The sequence below is a fragment of the Podarcis raffonei genome, chromosome 5 (genome assembly GCF_027172205.1).
Source record: "Podarcis raffonei isolate rPodRaf1 chromosome 5, rPodRaf1.pri, whole genome shotgun sequence".
Lineage (NCBI taxonomy): Eukaryota > Metazoa > Chordata > Lepidosauria > Squamata > Lacertidae > Podarcis > Podarcis raffonei.
Genome location: NC_070606.1, coordinates 95,538,636 through 95,564,784, shown reverse-complemented (window position 1 = coordinate 95,564,784; position 26,149 = coordinate 95,538,636). Strand labels below are relative to the sequence as shown.

At 41.7% G+C, this 26,149-nt stretch overlaps 1 protein-coding gene across 2 annotated transcripts; it reads right to left on the bottom strand.

Annotated features, from left to right (window-relative positions):
• Window positions 1-6,166: 6,166 nt before the first annotated feature.
• LOC128414856 (cytochrome P450 2J4-like) lies at window positions 6,167-20,512 on the bottom strand. Of its 2 annotated transcripts, none has more exons than XM_053390763.1 (9): window positions 19,597-20,512; window positions 16,679-16,748; window positions 15,146-15,295; window positions 14,263-14,423; window positions 10,719-10,895; window positions 9,150-9,221; window positions 7,987-8,172; window positions 7,321-7,462; window positions 6,167-6,640 (listed from the first exon to the last, which is right to left on the bottom strand). In XM_053390763.1, exons 1-9 carry the CDS (start codon window positions 19,768-19,770, stop codon window positions 6,450-6,452), a joined length of 1,323 nt encoding a protein of 440 aa, XP_053246738.1. In that variant the 5' UTR covers window positions 19,771-20,512; the 3' UTR covers window positions 6,167-6,449. The 2 variants fall into 2 exon arrangements, with proteins under 2 accessions (XP_053246738.1, XP_053246737.1); XM_053390762.1 differs by having other exon boundaries at window positions 7,987-8,174; window positions 9,150-9,291; window positions 19,597-20,509.
• Between the last annotated feature and the right edge of the window lie 5,637 nt (window positions 20,513-26,149).

Here is a 26,149-nt window from a genome sequence, read left to right as displayed (position 1 = left end):
TTTTTTCAATCAGTATCAGTGATCGGCAAGACAGATTGCTTCAAAAAATGGCAAAAAGGTATTTCTAAATATATCTGGCAAGGGAAAAAAACAAGAATAAAATATAAAATACTGATAGACACAAAAGATGGAGGAGGTTTTTCCCTGCAGGATATGAGATTATATTATGAAGCATCTTGTCTGTGCTGGTTGAAGAAATGGTTGCTATTGAAGAATCTGCATATTTTAGATTTGGAAGGTCATGATAATATTTCTGGTTGGCATGTTTATCTGTGGTATGAAAAAGTGAAAGTACGTAAAGGTTTTACAAACCATATACAGTGGTACCTCGGGTTACATATGCTTCAGGTTACATATGCTTCAGGTTACAGACTCTGCTAACCCAGAAATAGTACCTCGGGTTAAGAACTTTGCTTCAGGATGAGAACAGAAATTGTGCTTCAGCGGCGCAGCAGCAGCAGGAGGCCCCATTAGCTAAAGTGGTGCTTCAGGTTAAGAACGGACCTCCGGAACGAATTAAGTACTTAATCCGAGGTACCGCTGTAATTAGGAAAAAATGTATAGAATATGGGACAGATATAAAAATTTATTGGAAACTAAAACACCACTTTGACTTTCACCTTTGAAAGCCATAGCAATGGGTGGGGGGGACATGATGGAAAGTTGGGTGACTTATAGAAATTTAGTAAGAGAGGAGGGTGGAGAATTTAAATTAAAAGAGTTTAAGGATTTACCAGGAATGTTAACAACATGGTTACAATAGCATCATGAAATATTTAAAAATGATATGAAGTGGGGGTTTGGGGGACAATTATCACAATTAGAGAGAGACCTGTTAAATTGTAATGTTAAAGTAATGTCTAAAATGTATAAGATGTTATTGGAATGGGAGACAAAGGATGAACAAGTGAAATCTTGAATGATGTACTGGGCAAGAGATGTTGGTCATAATATAGAAATGGAAGCATGGGAATGATTATGGAATACGGATATAAAATTTACAGCATGTTATGGTTTAAAAGAAAAGTATATGAAAATGCTATATAGGCGGTACCTAACACCTAGTAGGTTGGCAAAAAAACTGTATAATTCAAAGTCAAATAAGTGTTGGAAATGTAAAGAGAAAGAAGGCACCTTTTTCACATGTGATGGTATTGTAATAAATTTAAAGCTTACTGGGAAATGATATACAGTTGTAGACTGGTTCTCGAACGTAATCCATTCTGGAAGTCCATTTGACCTCTGAAAACATTCAAAAACCAAGGCGTGGCCTCCGATTGGCTGCAGGAGCTTCCTGCACTCAAGCAGAAGCCAAATCGGACATTCAGCTTCCAAAAAACGTTCGAAAACCAGAACACTTACTTCCATATTTTTTTTGTGTTCAGGAGCCAAAACGTACGAGTACCAAGGTGTTTGAGAACCAAGGAACGACTGTATAATTAATTCAAAAAGATGTTTAAGTTAACATTCATAAAGAAACAACAACAACAAAAAGAAGCTTTTCTCTTGGGAATTAAGAGGATTAGAACTACCCAAGCAGTATAGAAATTGATTTATGCATGCGACTACAGTTGCAAGAATGTTATTTGCCCCAAAGCAGAAGGATAAAGAGGTCCCGATGAAAGAAAATTTGAAACAGAAAAGAATGGCGCATACAGAAATCGTGAAACTTACAGGAAGAATAAGAAATCAAGACAACAATTTTTTTAGAAAGGAATGGTAGTTGTTTATTGAATATTTATAAACAAACTGTAAACAGATCAAGAAATTGACAGCACTATTTTAAAAACCTGCAGCTTTTAAAATATATATGAGATATATACTAGAATAGACATATAAAAGAATAAGTTAAGACAATTTGGTGCATGCAGGAAAGGACCGAAATAAATGAAAGGAACTGCAGAGGGGGAGGGAGTCGGAATTGAAAATGTTTAAACTTGGCAAAATATGATGTATATAAATGAAAATTATAAACTTCTTAGCATCATACATTCACCCCAAAGGCACATTCCTTCAAGCTGCAGTGGCACAAGGGAAAGAATGAGCAAGGCCGTGGGAAATTTTGGAACAAGAAGGGGACAGACTGAAATTGCAGAGTTTTGACAAACTGAAAGATAAAGTGCGAGATTGGCTTCATTACTATCAGATAATGGAGGTTTATAATTTAGACAAGAAAGTTGGTTTCCAGGTGGAAAAATCTAAATTGGAAACAGAATTGCTAGAATCCAAAACTAAGATTTTGTCAAAAATGTATAACTTGCTGTTGAAATGGAATACTCAGGATGAAATGGTTAAATCTGTAATGATTAAATGGGCACAAGACGTTGGGCACAATATTATGTTTGCTGACTGGGAACAGTTGTGGACCACCGGGATTAAATTTACGGCATGTAATGCCTTTAGAGACAATATTATGAAAATGATATATAGGTGGTACATGACCCCAGTCAAGCTTGCAAAAATCTATCATTTGCCCGATAATAAGTGTTGGAAATGTAAGGAAAATGAAGGAACATTCTTTCACCTCTGGTGGACGTGCCCCAGGATTAAGGCTTTCTGGGAAATGATATATAATGAATTGAAAAAGGTATTTAAATATACCTTCTTGAAGAAACCAGAGGCCTTTCTCTTGGGTATGTCCGGCCAAGTGGTGCCAAAGAAGGACAGAACTTTTTTTATGTATGCTACAACAGCAGCAAGGATACTCATCGCAAAGTATTGGAAGACGCAAGATCTACCCACTCTGGAAGAATGGCAGATGAAACTGATTGACTGTATGGGATTGGCAGAAATGACGAGCAGAATCCGTGACCAGGGAGAAGAGTCGGCTGAAGAAAATTGGAAAAAATTTAAGGACTATTTACAGAAATATTGTAAAATTAAGGAAAGTTAAATGGTGTCGGACTGAAATTGAGTGGTTTCTAGCTGTAATGACATAAAGGAATATAGATGGGAAAAAAGGGTTTGAAAAACAAGGTAATATTATAAGCTGTAATGCTTTAAGTGAAGGATTTGCTGAACAAATAACTTTAATTGGGATACGAGGAGGAGAAGTATGAGGAGGTCTGAGAAATTAGTCATTGAAAAGTAAGATTTATGAACTGAATGTCTTTTTTAATGTTTTTGTTTGTTCTGTTTTTGTTTGTTTGTTTAAAAATTGGAAAACTTAATAAATATTCTATAAAAAAAAAATGAGCAAGGCCTTTGGGGTAATGCAGCTTTGGTACTGAGATTTGCATCTTGGCTTGAACATGTAGGAAACTCATCTTGGGCATGCCAAAGGTGGGGACAGGGTAAACTGCTTAGATGCAGAACTGGGAGTGTGCAGGAGGAGAAAGAGGAAGGCCTGAAGAGTTCTAATAGGCAGGAAACTTGATTGAAGTCTGGGTGAGCCCCAGCTGGCAACCCAGTTAGACTAAAATACCAGTTTGGTGTAGTGATCAGATGAAGCATTTAAGAGCGCGTTTCCATGGTGAAAGTGCCACTGGCAGAGTTTAAAGCCCCGACCCATGTCTAGAAAGCACAGGGCAAAAGCTAAGTGTGGATGAGTCCTCAACCATGAAAGATCACTGGGTGACTTTAGAGCAGACACTCTCAGCATAACCTATTTTGTAAAATAGCGGTCAATTGCAAAGGTGATTTGGATATTTAAGCTGGCACTTCCTACTTGAGAACCCCTTGCTATTCTATCGTATGCAACAAATAATTTTTAGGAGACGTGATCGTGGTTTATTGTATCTGCAGTGCCTGATGTTTTTATGGTTTTTATTGCTTTTCTATTTGTTCCCTTTGTGAATGATGCCATGGCCTTTGGCTAGGGCAATAAAGTTTATGATGATGATAACCTATTTTGCAAGGTTGTTGTGAGAGTAGGGTTGGAGGAGAAATTTGATTCAAATTAATGCAAATTTAGAAATAATTTAAATACAAAACATCTCACTCTCCTGAAGGCATCTGTACTCTGTGGCATGTGTGCCCATTTAGTCTGCTGTCACCTGCTAGTTGCTGATGAGCAACTTCAGCTCCCTGCCCTCAGTTCCTCAGGTTATCTTTATCTGTTTAGGGAAGTTGTTAATGTTTTATTGTGTTTTTTATATTTTGTTGGGAGCCGCCCTCAAAGTGGCTGGGGAAACCCAGCCAGATGGGCGGGGTATAAATAATAAGTTATTGTTGTTGTTGTTGTTAACTGGATTTGGTTTGGAGAGCCCTTCAGAGGACTGTAAAGTAAGGGCATATGTCCACCCTGCCCTTGCTTCTTTTGCAGTTTCTGTATAAGCATGAACTTTTATCCAATTCAAAGAAAAATCCATTTTTGTGCTTTAAAAAAATATATCATTTATTTATTTATTTAGCCTTTGCTAAATAACCATGTCTACTTATCATATAGCAGAAGGTAGGGGATAATACATTTTCTATGATAATTTTTCCTCCCTAGAGAGATTGAAATTTAGTTTTGTAGGAAAGTTTTTCTAAGCAAGAAACAATGAGCAGGGGAGACATTAGTCACCAAAGAAGAAGGTAAAGTGTTCAGGCTACTATTAAGTTCCCTCAGCTGGCAACAGTGACAATTTTGGTGAGAAGAGATGTAACATCCTAGTCACTGAGATCCAAAACGTAGATAAAACAGGCGTCTACAGCCCATTCTGTTGCGAGGACTAATAATAATCTCTCTACTCATGGAGATCTAGAACATAGACAAAATGGGTGTGAACAAGTCATTCTATTGCTGTGAGGACTAACACCTCCTCAGATGTATCAGTTGGAAGCGGAGCAAGAAAGATGATGCAACACTGGAGCATTAACGAAACGTAGGTTTCATTCTCACATCACCCAGACACAATTGCTAACTAAAGCAAAATAGGAAGAGAAGAAGAGCCCCACTGGATCAGACCAACCAGATGTCTAGGGGGCGCCCACAAGCAGGACATGAGCACAACTTGGGATACGTAAGCTTGGGTCGCCATTATTCCATCCTGAGACTTCTCTCTCGATCTGGATAGTATTCAGCAAAAGTCCACAAAGCTCTCATTCATAGATTTATTGAAGAGAATCAAGGCACAAATAGAAATATTAATCATATTCCAATAGGATGAAGTTCTCTTTGGAGTTCATGGGGTTATGTGAGAACAAATGAGTTCACCCTTCTTTCTAGGTATGCAAGCAGTAGACCAGGGGTGTCCAAACTTTTTTCAAAGGGGGCCAGATTTGATGAAGTGAACATGCATGAGGGCTGACCAAAGTTGCTGAGCTTTTTTTAGGATTGAAGAGATTTTTCTTGGGATTTTACACCAAAGTTCTTGAACTTTTTTAGGATTGAAGTTGTTGACCTTCTTTTACGACATCCCCCCAGGAAATTAACTGCCACAGGGGCTGGATTAAAAAGACCAGCGGGCTGGTTTAAGCCACCAGGCCAGACTTTGGACATGCCTGCACTAGACTGTAACAAAGGAAGAAGGGAGGTATTTTACTGCTCTGAGAGGCAGACCCAATAGGAACTAGAATATTGCTGTGCCTACATTTCTCAACCTGCCTTGAGGTTTAAAAAGTGGGGAAAGGCACTATCTTTTCTAAAAGGGGCAGTGTTCTTATTCCTTCTACCTAATACTAATACACAGATTAATAGCTGACCCTTGTGGGGGGCAGAACAGGCATAATGTTGCTGTTGTGACAGATCTGATGAACTGTGCAGTGCACCATATTACCCAGTTTCATGGAAATGGTTTTAGCTTTAATGGCCCGAGGATGTGGACAAGACTCTTGCAGCAGTTCAGCCAACTCCATGCTCTGTTGACCCTTGCCCATCATGGCTTATTCTGGCTAGCCAACAGGGGATGGCTGGGTGGCTGAGAGTGTGGTTAATGCATCATTAGACAATAAAGGTAATGGTGTGACTACTCCTTAAAAAGGGGGTCTACAAGAACTACTGCCTAGTCACTACTACCCCTTTTGGAAGCAACGTGCTCAATTCTGATGCCAAACCATTCACATCGATAATCAACAAAGTTGTGTCCTGTTTGATCCCGATATAAACTTATTGTCCCATCCAGTTATTTGTTGCTACTGCAACAATGGGGTCACAGGGCTTTGGCCTGCAAACTCTACTACTGATATCTTTTAGGATGTAATTCATCACCTAAGAGAGCATATGCAATCTCCTATGAGCTGATAAAATAAACCATAGCAGCAATTTTTTTCAATAAATAAGCATTCCTTATGTTCTTTGAAAAGCACAAACTGATAAACATCTGGTTTTAAACATCACAAGAAATCTGTACTGAGTACTTGTGTATGAACAGCAAACAAAGAAGAAGAACTGTATTCGGCAACAGAAATTGATTTAGCAATGTATTATATCGTAGGTCTAATGCAACTTTTGATAGAAGTTCCACCTCAGAGCAGAACCGAGAAATTTATGGTAATAAATAGGCTGTTCAAACTGTGTTGATAGTTTATGATGCCCTGCTGCGAGGAATGGCAACGAGTTCATAAGAATGGGGATAGGTTGTCAGTCCCACTTTGTGCTGTTCACTGGATTTTTTCACACCACTTGGCAGCTGGAAGATGAACGCCCCCAACAAATTGCTGAAGAAAATGAAGAGCTCAATTCTTGCAAGCTGCTCCTCCAAGCACACAGAATCCACTGTGGAAGAAAGAAAGGAAAGGCAAGAAATGAGTATTACCTATGGAGCCTTATTCTCCAGGTACATCTACCATAGACAACAACTAGTTTTGACTCTGGGTAGGCAACACAGGTTAGGAGGTGAAGCTCCTTTGCCACTACCCAAAGTGTTCCATCAGCAGCTCCCCTTGTTATAACTCCTGCTATGTCCACACCTCCTTTTTCAACTTTGGGCTGCCATGGAGGAGGGGAGGCATGCTTTGGCCCACAAGCTCATAGAATCATAGAGTTGGAAGGGACCACGAGGATCGTCTAATCCAACCTTCATGCAATGAAGGAATTTTTTGCCCAACACGGGGCTCAAACCCACGACCCTAAGATTAAGAGTCTCACGATCTACAGACTGAGCTATCCACTAGTAAATGACAGACCCCTGGTGTATAGAAATGTGAAAGCAAATCTATATGATAAGCTGGGAGACTTGAGGCCTGAAAACACAATGAAGTAAAGACTCATAAGAGTAATTCAGTGCCCAACGATCATGAGCAGCATGACCCCAACGCTATGAGCAGCAAATAATCATGTATTCTTTGGAAATAATCATGTATTCTTTGGAAATAAAAACCTTACAGAAGCATCTGCCTCTCTGAAACAACCCAGCAACTATAAAAATAATAATAATAAATTACTGCTACATTTACCTGAACCAAATAGCAGAAATTCTCCCCTGGCCACAAAATTCCCATCCTTGTCCAAAAAATGATTTGGGTTGAATTCTTCAGGGGTCCTCCATTGCTTATTATCAAGAACAGCAGAGTTCAGATCTGGGTTAATAAAAGTTCCCTGAAATGAATGAAAATTGACTTAGAATGCATCCAGGCCAGCACTATTCAGGTTGTCCCTCTGTCCCAGTACAAATCTTTGTGCGCTTCTTATATACCCAAGCTTCATCTGCGTGGTAATAAAAAGCATATTCAGGGAGATTGCCAAAAAGCTAGGGAAGAAGAGTCCTGTTGTGAAACCACTATGGAAAATATTTCAGCAAGAATAAAGTGAAAACACATTATTCGCTGTTCTGTTTCAAATCCTCATTCTTGAATCTGGCACAGATGCTATGGCCATCAGTGGAACCAAATGAAGAGAGTTCGGTGTTAAGGCACTGTTCATGCAGTTATTCTTTTGAAGAATATGGGGCAGGGCAGGGGGAGAGTTATTTTAAAAAGAATATTAACCCTGGGTCACTTCAATACCTTTTTCAGGGGAAGGGATATTGAATTGCTTGCCCTTCAGTCCTTGCGCTACACAGAAGCTTCTGCGTTGTTCCTTACTCATGGAATATGGAATACAACCGTATCAATTTTCCTCACCCTGGGCATGAGAAATCCAAAGATGTTCACATCCTTTGCACATTGTCTGATGATCCTGAATAAGGAAGCATATTTTAAGCGTTGGATCTCGTGAATCACAGCACTGGTGAATGGCATTTTCTTCCAATCTTGATAGCAGACTGACCGAGAGGAACCCAAAACACCTTCCACCTCCTTGTGGACTTTCTCTGATGAAAATAGTGGGAATCGAAGCTTTACTCTGGACGCTTTGCTAATATTGCCTGAAATTGTGCTCTCTTTTTTGTATTGCTTCTAACAATTACGTTAAAGAAACCTGAAAGGCAATTGAGCTACGGGGTGAAGTGGAAAATCCAGGCATCTTAAAGGAAACTCAGCGGTGCTGAAATACGCTTCAAAATATAGTTGCATTCCTATAGACATCAGTTCCCTGTAGATGCAGTTGGATTCCACTTTTACAGAACTGACTATAGATAAAACAGGTGTTTTTTTACATACAGTCCAAAGCTTGGAGAAATTGGAAACTTCTCATTTTCACAATACCTTTAGTCAGAAATAGGAACGGAAGTTGGAAACTAGAGGGAGATTCTGCTACAGGGTGTGGGGAGAGAGAGAGCTTGAGTTTACCTATCCTGAGTAAAGTGGAGAGAATTTTTTCCCCATTATCCCAAATCAATGGGCATAGGAGCAGGTCTGTCTGTGTTATGTACTAAGCTTGGATCCTAGAACAATAGGCAAGTAGGATCCTAGAATGCAACAACTGATTGGCCTGCAGGAGAAGACCAATCAGGCTCCAGGAGGGAAGCAGAATCAGCCAATCAGACAGGACTCATTGTGTCAATAATGTATATAAAAGCCTGAGGTTTGGGGGGAAACTCGGTCACTGTTTTACGAGCTGCAATAAAGAGCATGAAATCACTGCAGGACTCCAAATATATTTCAGTCTGGAAACTCCAGAACCAGGGCAAATTGCAGGGGACCTGGCAAAAAGGAAATCTGAGCTATCCCTCTTGTTTGTACATTAAACATGGCCTGTTGGTTCACTGTTAAGATTCTTAACTCAGCTGTTTCTCCATACAGACGGTTGAAAGTAGATAGAATCTTGTCATTTTTCTTCAAAATTCATAAGGCCTCACACCCTTAACCAAAACATTGCTGCATGAAAGGCATCGCACAGAACTCACCTTGGATATCTGGATGAGTTGCCATGAGAAGCAGTGCCCACTGCAGAGTAGTAGCGGTTGTTTCTGTCCCTGCTATAAAGAGGTCAAGTATACACTGGGCCAGGTTCTCCGCATTATAGACAGAGTTGGGGTCACCCTGGCTCTGTTGATGGCAATAGAAAGATGAAAGATTATTTGTAACAAATTGCATCCTGGCCATCCCAGCATGACAGGTGAGCATGAAGAAATCCTTGTGTGCAGTTCTGTACCTTAATTAGTAATCCCACATTGACATTGAAGGGGTGGGTGGGTTAAAAAAAGGACATCTCAGGTATCCTCCTAAAACAGCAGACAGTAAAGCAGCAATTCTTTCCAAACATTTTGAGATTATGAGGAAGTAAGTGTGGAGTAGATTCATGCATATCAAATCTGGGTTGCTGAGGATCTTTATGCACAACCCCCCCCCAAATGTGCTGGGGAAACAGGGTCTTCTTTTTGCAGAGCCATGGAACAGAATGGAAGCAGGAAAAATGAAATTTCTTGTGTTTTAGATTAGTTCCTTGTGAGGTTAAGACATCAGTGTTTTATTCTCAAACCCTTTTCTCTGGTTTTGCCTGAACTAACTTTCGATTTGGATCCCCCTGGACCCTATAAAGGGGATTCTGGGATCCATCTTTCTCAACTTCCCCACTGAGCCCACAGAAACCTGTCCCTATGGAGCTCTGCTTAAAGATCCTTCCTCCCTTTAAATTTTTTAGAACTGGTGGGAGTTCTAAGTGGAATTTGAGTTAAATAATAGTTAAATTTGCCGCTGTTTCTCATTTTCTCAACCTTAAGTTTGGTTCTCCACATTTCCTCACTAGTTTGCAAATTTCTTTTTTTAAAAAAAGTTCACATGAAATTCCATCAGCATCTTAGTGTTAATTTCTCTTAATAAATAGGTGTCATTTTGCCTAATGTGCACTTTTCTGACATTTCCCCCCCCCCCACTAATATATACATTTATATGCTTACTATCCTAGTATATGCGTTTTTTTACACATTACTTTGCTGAAGAACTGCACTGTAAGATTCAGAGCAGTGTTGATTTTGAAGTAGGCTGCATTTCAGTTCACTTAAACCAAGTGTAAACCAAGCCATGCTTTTATGCAAACGGAATCAAATTTCACCCCCATCCCTAAAGGGAAAGTCAAAATTGTAAGAAATAAATTCACATAATCAGGGTGAATAAAAAACATTATCTTTTCTGCAATCTCAGAGCATGTTTTAATTTGGAAAGGAGACTAATCTTTAGTCATTTAAATATCATAATTACACAAAGAATGTATTTGAATGCCCTTGACCATTCAAGCATATTTGCCATCAAACATACGAAAATATTTCTTTTCCCATTATTTTCAATGCATGCGCATGTGGGGTTTGTAATCCACTTTACTAGCTAACAATAATTTCTGGGAAGTGCTATTGAGGGCGGACTGAATGCAAATATTACCTGCAACCCAGAAAATCCTGGTGGTTGCCTTACAATCCTTGCAGGGAATGTAATGGCTCTTTGAATTAACCATGTTCACATACAAAACAGATACTTACTTTCTCCATTTGAAGTAGATAGAAATCAGTGAAATCCTGTGGCTCACGTAGGAGATGATGTTCTTTATGCTTCTTCATCTCCTCCTTTGCAAATAAAAGCACAAACTCCCTAGAGGACAGAGCCTTCTTGTGTGGCCCTGGAAGACGCTTCAGGACCCAAGGGAACATTTCACGGAGCTTTGAAGAATATAAAAACAAAAACCAGTAATTACCATGAAGAAGCCCAGTAACATGTTCCATGACCCAACTTCTTTTGGACGCCTGTTTGGTATCATGGTTGAGATCAGCCTTTCCTAACCTGCTGGCATCCGGGTATCTTGGAGCTCAGTGAGTGAAACACCTTTTTCTGATTCCCATATCCACTAGTTTACTCTAATAGAAGTTGTAAATGAAAATTTGACATCGGAACAAATCACCCTCACCCATATTTCTGGTACAATAGTAGTTGTGGGAACACTGGTATTTGTGGCTTTCCCAAAACATGCAAATTATATTTATTAATAATATATAAAAGCAGGATTTTATTCTACAGGATTCCCATTGCATTTGGGCAGTACCGGCACTAACCCATAATATCTTTATGGCTGTCTAACAAGCATACAGAGAACCTAATCCATTTACTCTGGATTAATTCAGGATTATGAGGATGTAGGGCTGCCTAATATGGAAGGTATCACAGCTTCCCTCCCTACCAGCAATCTTCCTGCCCATCTTCCACCTCCAAGGGAAGAGAGTCAATGGAGTACTGTCCATTTCCTAATCTCTGGGTGAGGAACATACTGCAGAATGTGATATTATCCTTCTCCTTTTATCACTTTCCCAGAAGTTCACCTGCAGTATTGCAAAGCAATAAACTTGGTTCAGCAGATGGAGGAGGATGACATTACTTTTGGGGGTGTCTCCTCTGCACTAGAGACAGGCGAGGCCTCTGGATGCACTATGGCATTTCTTGTCTCTGAGCTCCTCCCATCAGTCATTCCTCCTCTGGTCACTGCTGTGGATACATGACCTGACGGTCTCCAAGCACTGTGGTCATCTGCAAGGGATTCCTACAAAGGGTGTGTGTGAGAGTGATGTTGCTAGCATTCATGTCTGATGTTTGCAGATATCTTTGTAGCACAGAGTTGGTCTGCCAGATGGTGCCCATTTCTTTAAGAACTTGCCATAGTTTGCTGTGGTCAACACAGTCAAAGGCTTTTGCATAGTCAATGAAGCAGAAGTAGATGTTTTTCTTGAACTCTCTAGCTTTCTCCATAATCCAGCACATTTGCAATTTGGTCTCTGGTTCCTTTGCCTCTTCTAAATCCAGCTTGCACTTCTGGGAGTTCTCGGTCCACATACTGCTTAAGCCTACCTTATAGAATTTTAAGCATAACCTTGCTAGCATGTGAAATGAGTGCAATTGTGTGATAGTTGGAGCATTCTTTGGCACTGCCCTTCTTTGGGATTGGGATGAAGACTGATCTTCTCCAATCCTCTGGCCACTGCTGTGTTTTCCAAACTTGCTGGTATATTGAGTGTAGCACCTTAACAGCATCATCTTTTAAAATTTTGAATAGTTCAGCTGGAATATCATCACTTCCACTGGCCTTGTTATTAGCAGTGCTTTCTAAGGCCCATTTGACTTCACTCTCCAAGATGTCTAGCTCAAGGTCAGCAACCACACTGCCTGGGATGTACGAGACATCCATATCTTTCTGGTATAATTCCTCTATGTATTCTTGCCACCTCTTCTTGATGTCTTCTGCTTCTGTTAGGTCCTTAGCACTTTTGTCCTTTATTATGTATGAAATGTTCCTTTCATATCTCCAATTTTCTTGAACAGATCTCTGGTTTTTCCCATTCTATTGTTTTCTTCTATTTCTTTGCATTGCTCATTTAAGAAGGCCCTCTTGTCTCTCCTTGCTATTTTTCAGAAATCTGCATTCAGTTTCCTGTATCTTTCACTGTATCCCTCGCATTTTGCTTGCCTTCTCTCTCCCACTATTTGTAAGGCCTCGTTGGACAGCCACTTTGCTTTGTTGCATTTCCTTTTCATTGGGATGGTTTTCGTTGCTGCCTCCTGTATAATGTTATGAGCCTCCAGGCACTCTGTCCACCAAATCTAAATCCTTAAACCTGTTCCGCACTTCCACTGTGCATTCATAAGGGTTTAGATTGTATCTTAGTGGCCCGGCCCCGTGGTTTTTCCTACTTTCTTCAGTTTAAGCTTGAATTTTGCTATAAGAAGCTCATGATCTGAGCCAGTCATCTCCAGGTCTTGTTTTTGCCGACTGTATAGAGCTTCTCCATCTTTGGCTGCAGAGAATATAATCAATCTGATGTCCATGTGTAGAGTCGTCTCTTGTATTGTTGGAAAAGAGTGTTTGTGATAACCAGCTTGTTCTCTTGACAGAACTCTATTAGCCTTTGCCCTGCTTTGTTTTGAACTCCAATGCCAAACTTGCCAGTTGTTCCTTTTATCTCTTGACTCCCTGCTTTAGCATTCCAATCCCCTATAAGGAGAAGAACCTTCTTTGGAGTCATTTCTAGAAGCTGTTGTAAGTCTTCATAGAATTGGTCAATTTCAGTTTCTTCAGCACCGATAGTTGATGCATAAACTTGGGTTACTGTGATGTTAAAAGGTCTGCCTTGGATACATATCAAGATCATTCTATCATTTTTGAGATTGCATCCCAGTACAGCTTTTGCCACTCTTTTGTTGACTATGAGGGCCACTCCATTTCTTCTACGGGATTCTTGCCCACAGTAGTAGATACGATGGTCAACTGAACTGAATTTGCCCATTCCCGTCCACTTTAGTTCACTGATGCCCAGGATGTCAATATTTATTCATGCCATCTCATGTTTGACCACATCCAGCTTACCAAGGTTCATGGTTCTTACATTCCAGGTTCCTATGCAATATTTTTCTTTAAAGCATTGGACTTTCCTTTCGCTTCCAGACATATCCGCAACTGAGCGTCCTTTCGGCTTTGGCCCAGCCGCTTCATCAGCTCTTGTACTTGTCCTCCGCTCTTCCTCAATAGCATGTTGGACGCCTTCTGACCTGAGGTGCTCATCTTCCAGCATCATAACTTTTATTTGCCTGTTGTCTTTGTCCATGGAGTTTTCTTGGCAGGGATACTGGAGTGGCTTGCCGGTTCCTCCTCCAGATGGATCACGTTTGGTCAAAACTCTCCACTATGACCTGTCCATCTTGGGTGGCCCTGCACAGCATAGCTCATAGCTTCTCTGAGTTATTCAAGCCCCTTCGCCACGGCAAGGCAGTGATCCATGAAGGAGAAACCGGAATGCATACGTAGCCTAAGAATGATCATTAGTTAAAATTACCTTGAAAGAACCTAGTGTATGGCTCTCCACTTTTTTCATAATATCTCTGTGAAATGGGTTAGACTGATGGGTTTGCCCCAAGGCTGAAGGGCCATTTCAGGTCAGGTTCCCTCCATCTGTGACCAACCACAGTGTCTCTCTGAATGCTAGCAGGAGACTAGGGCTCTGGGGACACCTGTGTGACTCAGCTGGAAAGAAAAAGTCTACTTACAGCATAAATGAAGCTACCTCCACATTTTAAGGCAAGATCAATAGCTTCAGTGAGCTTCTGGAAATTTTCGTCTTCAGCAGAATACCGATGTCCAAAAGCCATAGCACATACCACATTGCACACTGAATTAGTGATGGGTAACAAAGGGTCAAATGGCTGCCCTGCAAGTGAAGATTTTTGCAGCTATATGAAGTGAAGACATCAATCCTGTTCTCGTGATAATACTAAGAGTAAAATTTCATAGTGGGACTAAAGAAGCAATTTTTTTAACATATTAAAAAGCAACTAAAATGCATCAAATTCTGCTCCAAAATATGCATAGATTGCAAAGGAAACAAAGCAAAACCTGGAGACTAAGATATCTGCCAGCATAATCATTTTTATGATTATTATAATCATGCTAGTCATTTTAATGGTGGTTTTAATGGTTTTATATTGCTGTACACTGCCCTGACACTTTTTGCGAGGGTGGTGTTAATATAAATACAGTGGTACCTCGCAAGACGAATGCCTCGCAAGATGGAAAACTCGCAAAACGAAAGGGTTTTTTGTTTTTTGAGCTGCTTCGCAAGACGATTTTCCCTATGGGCTTGCTTCGCAAGACGGAAACGTCTTGCAAGTTTGTTTCCTTTTTCTTAACACCGTTAATACAGTTGCGACTTGACTTCAAGGAGCAACTCATAGCACGCGGTGTGGTAGCCTTTTTTGAGGTTTTTGAAGACTTTGGTGATTTTTGAAGCTTTCCCAAAACTTTTCTGACACCGTGCTTCACAAGACGAAAAAAATCGCAAGACGACAAAACTCGCGGAATGAATTAATTTCGTCTTGCGAGGCACCACTGTACTCATATGAACAAATAAAATCATCTAGTAGTATCACATACCTTTTACACGGGCAAAGGTACCCACAAGCTGATGGGCCTCCTCTTTTATATAGTGCTCCAACCCTTGCTTCCTCATCGCCAGCTTCTTCATAACAGACTGCCCAATCTGTCTCTGTTGCTTCCAGATGCGTTCATTGGAAAATACAAGATCTGAGACCATTAAAAGCATTGTATGAAATGCCTCTTAGAGATACTATATTCAAGCCAACTATTCACGGAATACAAAGACCCAAAACTCTCTGCCATTTGTGGAGACGATGGTTAGCAAAGTTTATGGCATAAGGACTAGCTGTTCTAAACAAAGTAGATACAGTCCTCAGCTGCACCTTGGTTTCTACTGTCAATGTCTACCACCAAGGCTGTAACATTCACCTGTGGGGATTCACCTGGCTTTCGTTTTGGAATTATAATTTGGAAAGCATGCATCTGGTGATGACTGTGGCGTCACTTGCAGGATTCTCACCCTAGCTGCACTTGACTTGCAAGTTACGAAAGTAACTATTGGACCTTGTCTCGTCACTGGAAACCCAAGGATCTCAGGGGACACAGTGTCTTCCCCCAGCCCTGGTTTGTTTGGCAGCTATAGGTGTTCCTCAAACAAGACTAGCCACAGAAATGCATGCTCTGATAACCTCCTGTTTGGATCACTGCAGTGAGATCTGCTTGGAAATTGCAGCTAGTGAAATAGGCAGCTTGGCTATGAGTCACTATATTAATAATTTTTTATAAATTATAATAAATTATATAAATTATAATAAACTAGTCAGAGCCATGTTACATCTGTTGTGAAAGAATTGCATCGGCTACCGAAACATATCTGATCCAAAAGCCAGATGTTACGAATAATCTAGAAAGCACTGAATAATCTAGAGACCTTTCTCTGTATAGTCCTGCCCTTGAATTAAGACCTCCTGGGGAGCCATCCTCAGTATTCCACCCAAAGGTATGATACCTTTGGAAATAAGGCATGGGTGGGCTTTCCGTGTGTTGGCGCTCGAGATCCTCAGCTCCCTAGCCCATGAAATTCAACTCCCTTTTGTGTTGCTCTCATTCAGATGCCAGTAGAAAACATGGCTTTTTGTGAAGGCTTTTGGTAACTAATATTCAGCTGAGAGATGTTCGAGATTTTGGGCTGCGGGTTATTATTTTTGTTGTTTAATTGATATTGTAGCTGATTGTGACCTGCCCTGAGATCTTCTGATTATAGGTGGAATATAAACAAAAAAACAACCCTTCAGTTGTTAGGGATTCTATCACAGGACTGGCTTAAGGAAGCATTTCCCAACTTGTAGGTCATGACCCACTTTTGTATTTGGGTCATGCCCTTTACAAATGAACCCTAAATAATTACTTTTAATATTTAGCAGGTATGATGACTGCTACTTATACCTTGCAATTAAACCTCTTACAACCTTCAACAGAACACTGGAAAGGCTCAGGTCTTACATTTTAACACTTGGGAACTGCTCTCTTAAGATGTCTCTGGAGAGAAGACCAGTAAAAAAAGAACCCTTCTTCCTTGGAACAACTTACCCTTTTCATTTGCTACAGCTCTAAGGAAAGGCATCACAGGTGGCTCCGTGTTTCCATTTTGTTTTGTCCGCTGACATTTGGATCAAAAGAGAGGAGAGACATTAGTCACACAGTTCTTTCAGGTTAATTTGTGAGCTTCAGGTTCTCTCACCTAGTCTGTGTCTTCTGGTTATATCCAGTTCTCTTTATTCATGGCACCAAAGTAGGATACATAATGGTAATCTGATTTTTGATACAGTGCATATCCATGCATGCTTGTAGGCCTGTTCCATCATACTCTTGCAAGGTTATTGTCAGTTTCTGCATGGCTTTATTCAAAAAGCAAAGGCTCTTCCATGGACAACTGCCCCAAGTTTTCATATCCTTATTGTGTCTGCTAACCTGCTGGTCTGTTAATGTGGGCTGGGTGTTTTTAACTGGAAGGCAGAATAAGATGAAACGGTGGGAAAATTCATGTTTGGTGGTGGTTGTTTTTAACAAATTCAGATCATACCTTTCTAAAGCAGATTTGCCGCAAAGGTCAAAATATATGGCAACCATTTGTATTTGTTTAATTTGCACAAGTAGGCAAATAGTAGATTGGGAAGTGGAAATCAAATCAAATTGTGATCCCAATCTAAATCTGGCACACTCCTATTAGTTATAACAACAACAACAACAACAACAACAACAACACACTGATGATCCCAGTTCTGGATGTCCTGCCATCTCATCCAATGGAAATAAAACCAGAAGGAAGAATGATTGCAGCAACGTTCGAGGTTACAGCAAATTACAAGTTGTTCCAGTTGGAGCTGCTCGCAAAGAATGTAGTTGCTCCCATAGCATTAAAAGACACAGCAAAATGAAGGGATATACCAGTAATCAATTCACTTCAGTTGTGCCTGGGCTTGAAATCTAACTTGGAATATGAGCATTGTATCACTTGGCATGAAGTATCACCTCCAACTTCTCAATTCAGCTTCAGTCTGTTTGACCTCATTCCTTCACCCAGGGCTTCCAGAGATTGTTTGAGAACGAGGCAGCCACACCTAAGTGCTTCAAATCTGGAGGCGACGTAGACAGCCACTCCTCTTTTTGCCTGGCCCCACTAGCCCCACTTTTGCCTGATCCATCCAGCCACTCCTATCACCACCTGTATACCTGGACTGCTAGTAGGTCGTGAAGTTGTCTGGCTGCTCTTTAAATAATTTGAATTTCCCCTCCATCCCTAATCATCACACTCCCCTACTTTTGTTAAAAAGGCATTCCTCAGTGGTCTGCTGGCCATTTCCCCACATTTCCCCCTTCAAACCACTGTTTTGTACAAGCCTGGTATATCAGAAAACTATCTCGGGGTGGGGGGGAACTGTCTGTGTACACACAGGTGAACAAATCCATGTGCACATGCCCACAATGGACCTCAGGTTTCCAGAACTGAAGGAGGGTGGGCTACTGGTGGGGCCAAGCGAGACACACACTACTTTTTAGCATACTGTTTTGTGAAAGTCTGATATATCAGAAAACTTGCATCTCCTGCCCCCCCTTCATAAAAAAGGTCTGTGCACAGGTAATCAGCTACCTGCATACATGCCTAAAAGGGACCTCAGGTTTCTAGAATTCAGGGAGGGTGGGGAAGTACTAACTGAGGGGAGGGAACAACAACATACAGTGTGAATATATTCATTAAGAAGAGCTCGTGAGCTGTGCCAGAGGATCTGCTGAAAGGAGAAGTATGAAGACTTGGTTTGATGGCATAGCAGCATCTAGGGTATACTTTATCATGCATAAAGTGATGTTGCAAACAGATGGGACAGCACCCAGAGATGCCTCTGCTCTTTGTTTTATGCCACCTACTTTGGTAACACATTTGATGTTTCAGCCAGCTGTGTGGTAGGTTTCTAATGGGTGTGCCTGGTAACATCACTAACTGGTAATCCATCTCCCTTTGGGGCCACCTGCTAGCAGCTGCTTGAGTAATGCTGGTGCAGCAACATTTTGAAACAGATAAATGCATCAGCACATGTGTTTATGAGCTTATATGCCTCCTAGCTGGAAGTTAAAGGGAACACATCGTTGTGGCTCCACTGGATATGCTTCTGAGTTGAAACAAACACACTGATCACTAGCTCCTGATAAATTGCTTAGCTTTTTTCTTCCCTCTTCTGAGTTTTCTGAGCCACTCTCATTGTACAACCTCATGTTTCAATCCTAGCATGCCTACATAGCTAACCTTTCCTGACCCTTTAACTTTTTTGAGCAAGACGGGGTTTGCCCATTTGGCATTGGTCATTCATACTGTGAATCGGATTTTAAAGTACCGGTATTTGCGCATTTCACTTTTTATCTGGGCAGCTGAAAAAAGAAGAAGCCTATTTATTCTCCAGTCTGAACTAAGCTATCAGATTTTCTGTTCCTGAATCTACCCACAAGTGTGTGAGAGTGCACTGGCCTCTGATGACACTTCAGAGGTCTTTCTGTAACTCAAAGATGCTAACAAGAAGTCAGTTCTTGAGTGTGCCAGACACTTTCAAAATGCCTTTCAGGTTAAATTCGTTAGAGTACCCAGCCCTGGCGAGATGCTTTTCTTTGATGACTTTCCAATGGGCAGAGTGTTGGATTGGGGAGAAGCAGGTAGAAAGCACAATTCTGCCCCAAAGCTCACTGAGTAACCTTGGGCTAGTCTTTAGCTCTCAGCCCAACTGCAGGGTTGGTGCGAAAATAACATGAGTGCTTAAACTAACTGCCTTTGAACATCTGCCACGTCCTGGAAGATTGCACCCTTAGTCTCCTAGATATCACATACTAATTTCGCAAGTAAAATTCATGCCAGAAGGTTTCACAAAGACCATAGTTAACCACAGTTACCACAAGAAGAAAATAATTTATGCTTCGCTTCATGAATTCTCCTTCTCAGCCAATTATTTAGAAAGAAGTACCTTAGTGAATGTCTCTTGATAGAGCCTGATCGCAGTCCGCCACATGCTTCCAATGACAGGAAGTGGAAGGAGCCCTGGAGGGAAGCGTCTGCGTGACCACCAGAGCTGTTTCAGGAAGTACAGAATCAAAAGACCCACCAGCAGAGCAATCAAAAATAACCGTATGCCAAACATTTCCCTGCCTTCTCTCTCTCACTCTGTCACTTGTCTCCGTCTAGCACTTCTGGCTGTGTAGGATGCTCCTTCTCTGTTGGCTTTTAATTTACATAGACATATACTTGCAACACCCTTTTATACAGGACAATAAGGCTAATGGTCTGAGACCATATAATAATAGTGTTGGAATTAACCCTTCCAGGAATTAATTCAATGTGAACCATTTATTTTTATTGCACCACCAGTATGGTTAATTATAGTATGTGGAACTGTAATAATTGAAGGGAAGAGAATAACATGAAAGGCTGTCATCAGCCAACTGTGGTCTATCATGGGGCCAAATTTGTGCAGGAATATTCTGAATTTTTTATTATGTTTATAAAGTATATATGATGTTTCTATAAAGTATATATGAGGTCTTTGCATTCAACATTATAAACTATATTCCAACTCACAGGTGTAAATTTCAGGGGGGGCTGCAAATCCACCCTTGAATTTCCCTCAGGGAGCTCAGCCCCACTCCCAGGCAGCAGCTACTAAGAAGCATACTACTCAGTGTGCACGAAAGCTCATACTAATAACAAACTTAGTTGGTTTCTAAGGTGCTACTGGAAGGAATTTTTTTATTTTGTTAAGAAGCATATTGTTAGACTCGCATAATGAACTTGGTTAGAACAGCGGCTGCAGCAGCACAGTACTACCCCATCTCTCTGTTGTGTCATACTACAATTTCCATGGTCATCCAGCAGCACTGATCCTGCTTTCCAGTATTTGGATTTGGATTTGATATCCCGCCTTTCACTCCCTTTAAGGAGTCTCAAAGCGGCTAACATTCTCCTTTCCCTTCCTCCCCCACAACAAACACTCTGTGAGGTGAGTGGGGCTGAGAGACTTCAAAGAAGTGTGACTGGCCCAAGGTCACCCAGCAGCTGCATGTGGAGGAGCGGAGACGCGAACCCGGTTCCCCAGATTACGAGACTACCGCTCTTAACCACTACACCACACTGGCTACACCACACATTTGTTTATCTGTTTGTTTATTAAGAATTTATACTCTGCCTCACAAGATGGCTTGGCCCTTAAACTTGGCTCCAGGCCTGGCCCACCAATGAGGCAGAGTGGTGACACCGTCTTGGGGGTCGGAAGTCCCAGAGGCAAGGCAGTGCCCCCCTGCCGCCTCAATCGCTGGTGAAGTAGCGGCAGCATCGGTGCTGATTTCTGGTGAGATCTCACGAGATTTTGTCAAGATGTTGCTGGAAATCTGCACCAATGCTGGCACTGCTTCTTCACCAGCAGGGGAGGCAGGTCAGGTGGTAAAGTGGCGACAGGGTGGGGCAGCTCGATCCGTTATGCCTCAAGTGGCAAAACCGGGTGTCCCAGCTCTGCCTGACTCCATCCCCTTTATGTGGAGAAACAGACTGCAAAGCTTCAGTAGGGCCCAACAGACTGAAAACTGAAAAGCAGTCTGAACTAGGTAATTCAAGAGCCTCCATAATATTATGGAATCTTAGAATTGGAAGGGACCCAAGGGCCAGCCAGTCCAATCCCCTGTAATGCAGGAATGTCAACTACAGCATCCATGACAGATGGCCACCCAACCTCTGCTTAAAAACCTCCAAGGAAGGAGAGACCACCAAGTCCTGAGGGAGACTGTTCCACTGTCAAACAGCTCTTACTATCAGAAACTTCTTCCTGATGTTTAGTCAGAATCTCCTTTCTTGTAACTTGAATCCATTAGTTTGAGTCCAGAGCAGGAGAGAAAAAAGCTTGTTCCCTCTTCCATGTGACAGCCCTCAAGATATTTGAAGATAGCTATCATATCTGTTCTCACATTTTAAATATAAACAAAATATTTAACTTATTTCACAAGGACGATAACAATTTTATAACAGTTGAGGGGTTGGGTGTGTCTCAATCACCATGGAAAAAAGCAGGCACTATGTGATTTTAATGACTGTTTATATCACTGTAAGCTTTTGTAGATCAGAGCCTACCTCCAGAGAGAGAGGGGGAGAGAGTTCCAAAAGATGACAACAGATTTCTCAATAAAAAGAAACAGACCATCATAAACAAACTATTTTTGGAACAAAAAAAATATTCCTTCCAGTAGCACCTTAGAGACCAACTAAGTTTGTTATTGGTATGAGCTTTCGTGTGCATGCACACTTCTTCAGATACACTGAAACAGAAGTCACCAGACCCTTATATATAGTGTGAGGGTGGGGAGGGGTATTACTCAGAAGGGTGGTGGGAATGGGCGATTAGCTAATAGGTGTGGCAAACCTGTTGACCACTGTTGTTGTTGTTGTTGTTGTTTAGTCGTTTAGTCGTGTCCGACTCTTCGTGACCCCATGGACCAGAGCACGCCAGGCACTTCTGTCTTCCACTGCCTCCCGCAGTTTGGTCAAACTCATGCTGGTAACCTCGAAAACATTATCCAACCATCTCGTCCTCTGTCGCCCCCTTCTCCTTGTGCCCTCCATCTTTCCCAGCATCAGTGTCTTCTCCAGGGAGTCTTCTCTTCTCATGAGGTGGCCAAAGTACTGGAGCCTCAGCTTCACGATCTGTCCTTCCAGTGAGCACTCAGGGCTGATTTCCTTCAGAATGGATGCGTTTGATCTTCTTGCAGTCCATGGGATTCTCAAGAGTCTTCTCCAGCACCATAATTCAAAAGCATCAATTCTTCGGCGATCAGCCTTCTTTATGGTCCAGCTCTCACTTCCATACATCACTACTGGGAAAACCATGGCTTTAACTATACGGACCTTTGTTGTCAAGGTGACGTCTCTACTTCTCAAGATGCTATCTAGGCCTGTCATTGCCCTTCTCCCAAGAAGCAGGCGTCTTTTAATTTCGTGGCTGCTGTCACCATCTGCAGTGATCATGGAGCCCAAGAAAGTAAAATCTCTCACTGCCTCCATTTCTCCCCCTTCTATTTGCCAGGAGGTGATGGGACCAGTGGCCATGATCTTCGTTTTTTTGATGTTGAGCTTCAGACCATATTTTGCGCTGTCCTCTTTCACCCTCATTAAAAGGTTCTTTAATTCCTCCTCACTTTCTGACCACTGTTAACAACTGCAATTTGGTCTTACAAGAAAAAGCAAGGGGTGAGATGGCTAAAAATAGCTTTATCATGTATAATGAGATAAGAATCCAATGTCACTATTCAGACCAGGTCTCTCCATGGTTTTAAGTTTGGTAATACAGTAAGCTGCAATTCAGCAACTTCTCTTTCCAGTCTATTTCTATTTTTGGGTTATTCTTTTTAGTCATACGCCATGTTGAAGCTAAGCTCTTTTGAGCTTGTTCTTAGTGGCTTTAAGCTCTGTAATTGAAATCTACCCAGCCTGATTCATCACTCATGCATCTGAGGAAGTACCGGTAGGTTCTGGCTTACGAAAACTTTTACTTTAAAAAAGAAGACAAGAATAAATACAGTTTGCCTTTAGAAGTGCCACAGATTCCTTGTTTGTTTGTTTTCCTGATACCATGGACTAGGAATAAGATTTGTTAGACTGATGCTTTCACTAGTGAAAGTACACCCACAACATCCTGCAGTAGAGACTTGAATGCAGACCTGAATGCAGCGCCAGGAGAAATCCGCTCACCTTAGCTGGTAGGCAGTGTTATGGCCCAAGCATGGGCCCAGCGGTGATCCGGCGAATGGCAAGGGTTGCATGGCCTGCCTGCTTGCGACTGGACAGTGCCAGCAGGTTTTGGGTGGGCTATCCCAGGGGTGGGCCCAGGCAGCCAATCAGCACCATCTGGGGGGTTAAATTGCAGCCAAGCCTGGCTCTCCTCACTCTGCCTTCTTTCACCAGATCTGCCATCCTTTAATTTTGCTTCAGTTTACACTTTGACCTTGCTGTGGACCACATCGGCTGCCATATTCAGGGCCAGGCAGGAATTTTTCCACTTGGCAAATTGGCACTGGCCATTTAGTTTTCGCCTACCTCATAGCAATCATCACAACTTTGTGAGGTTAGGCATTGGGTAAGCCTTGGTCTTGGGTGGAGGGGAGGTTGTAGCCTCCTCCATGGTTAAAGGTATCCTCTTAAAGGGATCTGTGAGCGGGAGCTTCTATCTGACGTCCAGGTGGGGGCTTGGGCTATACCATTCCTTCAGTGGGGACCCTTTGGGGGGTACCTCTATTTGATGTAGGTCATAGGGGGCCCCTGTGGTGGTTTACTTTTAGATGTGTGGGATGTAAAACTTATAGCAGTCAAGTACAACATTCCTGCAGTGGACATGTTAGGGGATGCTTTGTACCTCTCAGGAGAAAACTTCCTGTTTCCTCCTGAGCTGGGACAGACTTGCACTACATATGACTTGAAGAGGGAGTGGTCTGTTGTACTAGCATGGAGGAGCACACAGCCTCCATGTTCTGATCAGTGTGTGTTCTCCATTTTGTATGTTGCTGTGTGTTTGGAGAAGTGACTGCTTAGCCGCAGTCACTTGGGACTAACTTCTTTATGGAATAGTTCTACTTGTTATGTAACCTAAGCCTGCCTTCAGGGATATGTCTGTGAACCTGAATGAATCTGTGAGTAAGCTACTTTTATATTAACGTTAATCAGATTCTTGTGTTTATTCTTTTGAAGAGGGATTAGAAGGGGTTTTACCAGGAAGGAATCTTTAATAGTAAGCCTAAGATGAGTCAGCAACAAGCTGATCGCTGTGTAATTTTAAAAGGGGGGTGTTTGGAACTCTGCTAGAAAATGGAACTTGCTAGCACAAGTTAGGAAGGATATCATTAAATAATATATCCTTTCCCGCCTCCCTAATCATCCCCACAAGATGCGATGAAATCCCCACAAGCAGATGTGGTGAAATAATTTGGCTTCACCCAATGCCTATGCCAAACCACATCTGTAACCAATAAAAGTTGTGGCCTATTCAAACCCATAAACCTCTAGTTCATGCTGCGTGTCTTGTGTAATTATTCACTCCATAGGGAACTGCTGGGTCATGGGTTCTTGGCATGCAAATCTCTACTACTTATTCCATGGCAGGAAACTTAGCAAAGGGAGAGGGGGAGTCTTCGAAAACTATGGCTCCTGATGTGAAGGGGAAACCAGGACAACAGTACCAAGATATTTGGGGGGAAAGCTATAAGAGGATATTTAGTAATTTGGTAACAAAGCATACTGTGACATCTTTTGGTCTGCAGCAAATAGCATGAATGTTCATCTTCAAAACACATCAAGAGACAAGGATGCATGCAAAAAATTGTTCAAAATAGACATAAACAGATCTCTCAGGAAATTGATCTTAATGTTATAGCTAATGACCTTATTGAGAGAGCACCAATGAGGAAAAAAAATCATTCAATGCAGAATAAGTCTGCATTTACAGAATAATATCTGTAAATTGGAAACGTACAGTGGTACCTCGGGTTAAGTACTTAATTCGTTTCGGAGGTCCGTTCTTAACCTGAAACTGTTCTTAACCTGAAGCACCACTTTAGCTAATGGGGCCTTCTGCTGCCACGCCGCCGGAGCACAATTTCTGTTCTCATCCTGAAGCAAAGTTCTTAACCCGAGGTACTATTTCTGGGTTAGCGGAGTCTGTAACCTGAAGCGTATGTAACCTGAAGCGTATGTAACCCGAGGTACCACTGTACTGGGTTTTGCAAACCCTGTGTAGCTTGTTTGGATTGTTACATTATACAGCGATCATGCATAAAACAAGGTGAGTCAACGTAGTGAAATTACAGGTTTTCCACTAATCATGCAAATGAATGTTGCCTCTGGTAGGGGCAAAGTTAAGGGAAATTGGGAGGGATATCGGGGGCGGGGCAGATACAGGTGTTTTTCTGGATATCAGCGAGGAGGTGCTTGCAGGAGGAGAGGAAGGGGGATGATGGGATTATTTGACAGTTTTTTGAGAATTTTCAAAAAAATCGTTAGTGTTAATTAAAAGTGAAAGGTTGTATTTCAGTTGTCTGTGTATCATTCATTAAAGCCAAATGTGTTTTACAAGTTGAACCTACACAGCAGAAACAAACACCACTGAGTTTGATTGTATTTACTTCCAGGTAAACATAATTGCCCATTCATGGTTGGGGAGCCCTAAGCACAGAAGCTGCCAACAAAGGTCCGTATAGTAAAAGCTATGGTTTTCCCAGTAGTGATGTATAGAAGTGAGAGCTGGACCATAAAGAAGGCTGATGGCCGAAGAATTGATGCTTTTGAATTATGGTGCTGGAGGAGACTCATGAGAGTCCCATGGACTGCAAGAAGATCAAACCTATCCATTCTTAAGGAAATCAGCCCTGAGTGCCCACTGGAAGGACAGATCGTGAAGCTGAGGCTCCAATACTTTGGCCACCTCATGAGAAGAGAAGACTCCCTGGAGAAGACCCTGATGTTGGGAAAGATGGAGGGCACAAGGAGAA